The sequence below is a fragment of the Phytophthora sojae genome, assembly GCF_000149755.1.
Source record: "Phytophthora sojae unplaced genomic scaffold PHYSOscaffold_26, whole genome shotgun sequence".
NCBI lineage: Eukaryota > Oomycota > Peronosporomycetes > Peronosporales > Peronosporaceae > Phytophthora > Phytophthora sojae.
The window spans coordinates 58,556-65,105 of record NW_009258140.1 but is presented as its reverse complement, the minus strand read 5'-3'; the positions used below and the strand labels follow the sequence as shown (position 1 = coordinate 65,105).

At 53.7% G+C, this 6,550-nt stretch overlaps 3 protein-coding genes across 3 annotated transcripts; 1 reads left to right on the top strand and 2 right to left on the bottom strand.

Moving 5' to 3' along the window:
• Positions 1-800: 800 nt before the first annotated feature.
• PHYSODRAFT_535906 (hypothetical protein) lies at positions 801-1,955 on the bottom strand (the record flags this gene model as incomplete). The annotated part of the gene is made up of 4 exons (XM_009541575.1): positions 801-1,141; positions 1,232-1,400; positions 1,461-1,679; positions 1,782-1,955. The coding sequence occupies 4 exons, from the start codon at positions 1,953-1,955 to the stop codon at positions 801-803; spliced, it is 903 nt and encodes a 300-aa protein (XP_009539870.1).
• A 1,440-nt stretch (positions 1,956-3,395) lies between these two features.
• On the bottom strand, positions 3,396-3,651 carry PHYSODRAFT_358101 (hypothetical protein). Its single transcript, XM_009541574.1, has one exon. The coding sequence runs from the start codon at positions 3,643-3,645 to the stop codon at positions 3,445-3,447; it is 201 nt and encodes a 66-aa protein (XP_009539869.1). The 5' UTR covers positions 3,646-3,651; the 3' UTR covers positions 3,396-3,444.
• Positions 3,652-5,767: 2,116 nt separating this feature from the next.
• On the top strand, positions 5,768-6,431 carry PHYSODRAFT_292765 (hypothetical protein). Its single transcript, XM_009541573.1, has one exon. The coding sequence runs from the start codon at positions 6,140-6,142 to the stop codon at positions 6,311-6,313; it is 174 nt and encodes a 57-aa protein (XP_009539868.1). The 5' UTR covers positions 5,768-6,139; the 3' UTR covers positions 6,314-6,431.
• Positions 6,432-6,550: the final 119 nt, after the last annotated feature.

Here is a 6,550-nt window from a genome sequence, read left to right as displayed (position 1 = left end):
CGAGGCGGCATTCACCAAGCGATAGTCGATGACCCATCGAATCGGCATGTGCGGGTTGTTCGAGTGCAACCACTCCAAGCGGGATGGGAACTTGCCCGTCGCGGGATCCTTTTTCGGCACGCCGAAGATGTTCGATACCCAGGGAGAGTCCGACACTTCGACCCAGTTCTTCTTCAGCAGCTCTGCCACAAAGATGTCCAATACTTCCTGCTCAACCTTCGAGAGGCGGAAGGGAGCTCGGTTGCTTGGCGTCACCCCTGGTTTCAAGACCACTTCGTGCTCGATGGAGCGGCTTGGTGGTAATCCAGGTGGCAGCTCTGCTGGAAAGACATCTGCGAACTCTTCAAGAACCGCTTGAAGCTGCAATGGCACGGACTTCACCTTGAGCGACGTCTTCACCGTGACATGATACAGTTCGACGTACTCGTCAGCCTTCACCTTCTTCTCGGACTCCGCAGCCGCAAGAACACACAGCGGCGACGCGCCTGTACCATCGTCACCGTCGTCAAAGATGCGTGGTAAGGTCTGGTGTCCCAGCGCTGCTAGTGAGCTCGGTCCCAACGGCATACTGAAGTAGCCTGCCTGCATATGGTCATCGAGCTGCTGCCGCAGGTTCGGGGGAAGCGGGTGCTGAAGAAATTCCGGTTTCACTTCCACTGAAGCCACCGTCGGTCCCGCCACCTCAAGACTGCTGTTCACGGAACCGAAGTCATGTACTACTCGCTGGTTGGGGAAGGGCATCACTCCGGTTTGCCAATTGATGATCGGGTTGAACTGCACTAACCACAGGTGACCGAGAATCACGTCTTGGTTTGAAGATACCTCACATCAATGAGAGAAAGATCGTTGAAGACTCTGCCATCAAAGCAGACAGTCTCCAAACATTGCTGTGCGGTACGCGCCGGGGTTGTCGTGCCATCAAAGCGCTCGGCCGTGGCCTTGGTGGCCTCAACGTAGTGCTGCGCGAGACCCGGACGCACAGTGTTGCGCTCTGCACCACTGTCGATCAAGACTCGCACTGCCTGGCCGCTCATCGCTCCCTCGAACCTCAACAGTTCACGATTGGGCGACAACTTCGCGTCGAGAGACACCATGTTCAGCTGCAAACTGTCGATGACCTCGACGTGGTCGTCGCGGTTGTCTGCGTAGGCGTCGTCATCGTCGTCGTCTTCAACAATGCGGCGAAACGAGCCCTCGTTTGCGCGGAAAGAACCGCGCCCTTGTGGAGGACGAGACGAGCCTCGGGGGTTGTTACGCGCTGGCCGCTTAGGACACGTAGCCAGGCGGTGTCCGGGCTCCTTGCAGTAAAAGCAAAGATTACTTCGCAGACACTCTTCGTGAGAGACGAAGCGCGAACTCCCGATCTCCATTGGGGTCGGCTCCTCGACGTGATGTGACGACTGCTGAAGGCGTTGTGGCCCTTGGCCACCGCGGTTCACGTTGGTTCGACGCGATCCTACAGCGTGCGTGCGGTCGTACATGAGTGCAAACGAATTTGCGTCTGTCGTGTTCCTGAACTGGCGCAGCTTCACCTCTTGTTTGATCTCTACGACCAACCCCTTCTGGAAATGCATGACCTTGTCGATGTCGCTCATCTCCTCTACCTTGCAGATGATGTGCCGGAAGGCCGATACGTAATCTTCAAGACAGGTGAAGTTGTTCTGGCGCAGGCGTAGGAGCTGGTCACGCAGGTGCTCTTGCCGATCGGGTGTCGTGAACTCGCTGGTCAGCAGCTCCTCGAACTGCGTGACCGAGTGCAGGAAGTTTCCGTCGTGGGAGACGAACTCGCGGTACCAAGCCGCTGCTGGTCCCTTCAAGTTTGCCACCAAGAGCGACAAGTGGCGCTGCTGCGGCGAGTCGGCGCCGTACTTGATGTTCTTCGACTCAAAGTAGAGCTTGGCGCTGAAGAGGTAGTCCGCGACGTCGTCGTCCTTGGTGCCGGAGAACATCGGCATGGTGATGCCCTCGGCCCGGTACTCGCGCGTGTCTGGCGACGAAGAGTCGGCCACCGACGGTTGCTGCTGCTGCGAGGTGGATTGCTGCTGCTGTTGCTGTTGCAGTGTCGCCGCCATCTGGCGCTGCAGCTCGGCTGTCTGTGCCATGAACTGCTGCTGCTCGCGCATCATCGCCGCGAGCGAGGCGAACATCTGCTGCACGCTGTCCGCGTGCTGCATCGCTGCTTCATCCATGTTTGCGCCTACGCTAGACACGTCGTCAATAGATGGCTGGGGCGCGCAAGCCCCTCAGCCAAATCAATCAAAATTTGAAGTCGCAGGCACTCCCAGGAGCGCTGCTTCCGACAATGTCTGTAAGCCCCAACGAAGTCACAGAAGCTCGTCCTGGAGCTCTGTTTCCAACAAGTACCAACCACTTGCTCCAGCGTCCCGAAGGAAGCAACTGGTGCAATTCCGTCCGGCGCTAGCTCGAGCCCGCCTCGGAGCACAAAGACTCCTACTACTAGACTCGTAACGGCCACAGACGCGGATGTTACACTCGGCTGCGCACTGTTTGCAAGTGACAGCCGAGGCGACAAGCGGAAGGTCGAGGTGGGTGCCGCGTATGGACACGCGGGAGTGATTGGGCTAAATGCACCAATGAGATGTCGACACGAAGTGACGAGTGACAATGCGCGTCGCCACTCCTCCCCCAGAAAGAAAAGGAGCGAGCCCGGCGAAAATGGAGGTCCCGTCGGCGACGAGCGAAACGAAGCTGCGGACGAGGCAACGCACTCGGCGCACCCGGAGAAGCTGAACGGCGAGAGGTATAGGTGCGGCGCATCGAAGAACGTAGGCGAGGAAGACGGCGTGCGCAACGACAACGCGGGATGGACTAGGCTGGACGGCGTGCACACTAGCGACGCGTGGCAGGGCTGGACTGGATCTGGAACTGGAACTCGAACAGAGACCGGAACTGGAACTGGACGGAAGCGCGCGCTGGAGGCGCAACTGCTACCAAGTGTAAGGTTCTGGTTGTGCTTGTTGTGTTGCGAGTAAAATGGAAACTGAATTGATGTCTTTGTCTGTTTGCTGCTATCCATCTACCCGAGGGCGCCCTCATGGCGCTCGGTCCTAAACATGAAGTGGTTGGCTGAGGCGTGCCGGAGCAGGAGCTTGCGCAACCGGTGAGTATGCAGACGACGACTTGGGCTCTCTGCGTGCGGACTCAACTGATGATGTGGTTGTGTTCTGCTCTTGCACGTGCAGATCATTACAGTAAGGCTAGAAATCTTCATCAAGATCGGGTGATATGTAAGAGCATTAAAAGCGTGTCGTGTGTGCCGTTTGTTAGGTCATAGTACACTTTAAGCAAAGCATTTTATAGTTTTTACCATCCTCCGCAACGATCCTTTCTGGAATATGCCAAGGAATCCAACGCCGAAGGCAGAGGACCGGTGCGTGTAATTAACAGGTATTTAAGTTATTGAGATGCAGCCTGGATTGCCGATCAGGTACGCTTCCAGCGTAGAGCTCCAGTAAGTACCAGTTTGGGTGTCGCCGTGAAGGCGAAGTAGCAACTGTAGCTGACCCGAGAATGAAAGAAGGACAAATCTGATTTACGGTACGAAAAGCCACCGGATTGCATGAAATCCCGACGAGAAAAGCCGCCCCACTGAATGAGAATAAAATAAGTTCCTACGTGGGGCATATTATGTACCCTGAAGAACAGCATAATCCAACAAATAGCAGCGTCAATGTTGCGCCAAGCCCGTACAAAGCCTATCAACGTAGGAAAGAGGATGGACAAGCATTCCAGAGCTCTTCGGCATCAAAACTATTTCCTTGTTTCGTGAATCCTTCCACAACAAGCTGTAAATGCGCCTTGCATAGGCAACTACATGAAAACAGCGATAGTAGTCATTAAATCAGCGACAACGCTTTCTGTAGACATAAAAATTAGGTTATATTGGTTTAAACCAAGTATCAGGTTTTACCAGCCCTGGACGAGACCTTGATGCAATAGTTCTAGTATCGAAGTCATCGTGTGGGCATCGTCTCGATTTCACAAATACCTGCACTAGTGCCAGGGTCAATACCACCATCACGGCTACTCACCACGCCGGGAAGACTGGCAACAGCAGTAGATTGATTATCTTCAACCGTGTACGTATCGTCACGAGAGGGAAATCGTGCGGGGGATAAACACTGACGTTTAGCTCTGCTGGCCCTCTTGCTGCAAAAGCAGCAACCGAACTGTTCGTCACGTGAAATGCGAGAACAGTTAATTTCATTGCACTCAACAACTCGACCAGCACCCCGTTCGTAATGGTTACCTTGTGTGGCACAGTTGATCCCAGTATTAGAGCTTAAGCTCCTCCTCCTCCTCCGTCTCCTCCTAGCAATACCAAGAGCATTAACACGTAAACCTCCAGAATTTTACGTCCCTTCATTTACCACTGCCAGCGCCCCATGTATCCTCACCACACAATGCATAACTGTTACGCCTCGACTCCATGCTTCCTCTGGCCGCTGCTAAGATGCTGCATCAAGTCTTCCTCACCGCGAGACGAGACACAGTGGTACCGCTGTCATCACCGTGGCAATGGCTGCGGTTTCTAGTCATGACGCTTACCCCAACGAGAATAATCGGAAATGAGGTCGATCAATCTCGCTCCTTCCAAGCCACAGTGATGTCCGAGCTGTCGATTGTTAGACCACAAACTTCAAGCTCGTGGCCGAGTTGTCGATTGTTAGGCCACAAACTTCAAGTTGGATGGTAAGTTTGTGTGGACCACCTGGTTAGTACTCTATACACTTGGTTCTAGTATCAAATGGAATTCCATAAATAATTAGAGTCAGCTGGCCGATCACTCCAAATTGATTTGTACCGGTATCTGACAAAAACTTGCATGTAACGACAGTTCTAAACGAACTGCGAATTATGTTGTTCGATTGTATTACATTTTCCTGTGGCCCCTTATAACATTCGGTGCGTGTGTCAGAGCACATTACAGACATGCCACAAGCCAGCGTATTACATGCCTGAATGCAGGGTTTTGCGAACTAACTGGACCGGGTCATTCAACATGACTTGTTTTAAGTTTCCATACTCCCATTGGCGTTGTCTATCCGTCCTAATTAATATGGTTCAGACGCTATCAGAGCGCGCCGTATGATCATACTGGCGTATGACCCGCTCGACGAACATGCCTATGCCTCCTATCGATCATGCACCACTATCTGCATAGGGCGTGCTTATGTGCATAACTCGGCTAGGCGACCGTGCAGCCATAGCCGTGTTATCATTACTTATTGAGACGACCGTGTTACCATAACTCGGTAAGATTGCCGTGTTACCGAATTATGGTAACACGATCGTGTTGAAGAAGATCGCGTTATCGTAGCTTAGTGGTAGGCAGTTAGGCAACTTATAAATCAAATAATATAATGTTTGTACTTGCCATGGGGGCATGTTTACCGACTCAATACCTTCTAGCCACATAACTTCGTCGAGGGTGCCTGGCATGGAAGGCCTTCGGGCTATATGTGTGCGCCACTTTGACGGACTACATATTCAACATGGCCAGGCTGCTTTGAAGAATCCGACGCGCGATCGTGTACAGAAGGTGGCGCCTTAGAGGGACGGCATATAACTGATCACCTCTAATAACTACTATCGATTCATAGGATTGCATACTAATTCTCTATACCCTAACCCCCAATACTAAAATCCCCGTCTATGATGAATATATCAGGTGTCTCTCTAAGGCGCCACCCTCTGTACGTTAATGGATCTACAGTCGCCACTTCAGAGTTTGCGCTTGACTTCACCACCACACGAAGCAGTAGCTGCAGGACCGGGGCCAACGTCACTGAGCGGCTCGCGGCTCAGAGCTGGTGTACCGCCGCGTGGGCGCCATCGGCAAGGCTTGGGTACGCCCCAATGGGTTGCAGTTGGCTGCAATGGCTCGCGCCTGCTCTACGCGTGGTAGTATTGCTCCTTACTCCATTGACAAACCGCAGTGCGGACGACGTTTCACTACATCGGAGGTGCAGTGTTGGGCTCCGAGGAGTTGAGCTAGGCCATAGTAAGCACCGAGTCGATTTCTAGTGGCGCAAAGTGGCATCTGTTGCTGAGAAGGCTGCGCTGAGAAGGCTATTAGCGAGTACCAGTCACGTGCACGAAGCAGCTAGTGTACGTGATGACCATCGTCAAAGGGCAACGAGCGACACGCAGCAACTGTGGCCAAGGCTCTGAGTGCCAGGATGCTTCCAAGGACCAACAGAGCTTCAAGGAGAGACGACCCAGCAGCAAGGACTACAACAGGAACAGGATCGAGGACGGACGACGCAAGGAGGGTACGCAGTACTGGTAAAGATATCCGAAGCGGCGGCGAAAGATAGCGAGCAGCAGTCAAGACGGCGGCGGCGACGGGGTGAACAAGCGGAGGAAGAGTCGAAGAGAGCATGACATCGAGGATAGCACACAAGGGGCGTGGAGGAACGAAGGGGTGAGCGAGGCAACGCTGGAAACTCGCCGACGTGCCACCTCACCCAAGGCAACGACCAAGACCGACGATTGACCAAGGTGTGCTGGTCAGAAGCCGTTGGCC

Excerpts from the sequence above, each read along its gene's own strand:
- PHYSODRAFT_358101 (XM_009541574.1), bottom strand. The coding sequence starts at position 3,645 with ATGCCCCACGTAGGAACTTATTTTATTCTCATTCAGTGGGGCGGCTTT.
- PHYSODRAFT_292765 (XM_009541573.1), top strand. The coding sequence starts at position 6,140 with ATGACCATCGTCAAAGGGCAACGAGCGACACGCAGCAACTGTGGCCAA.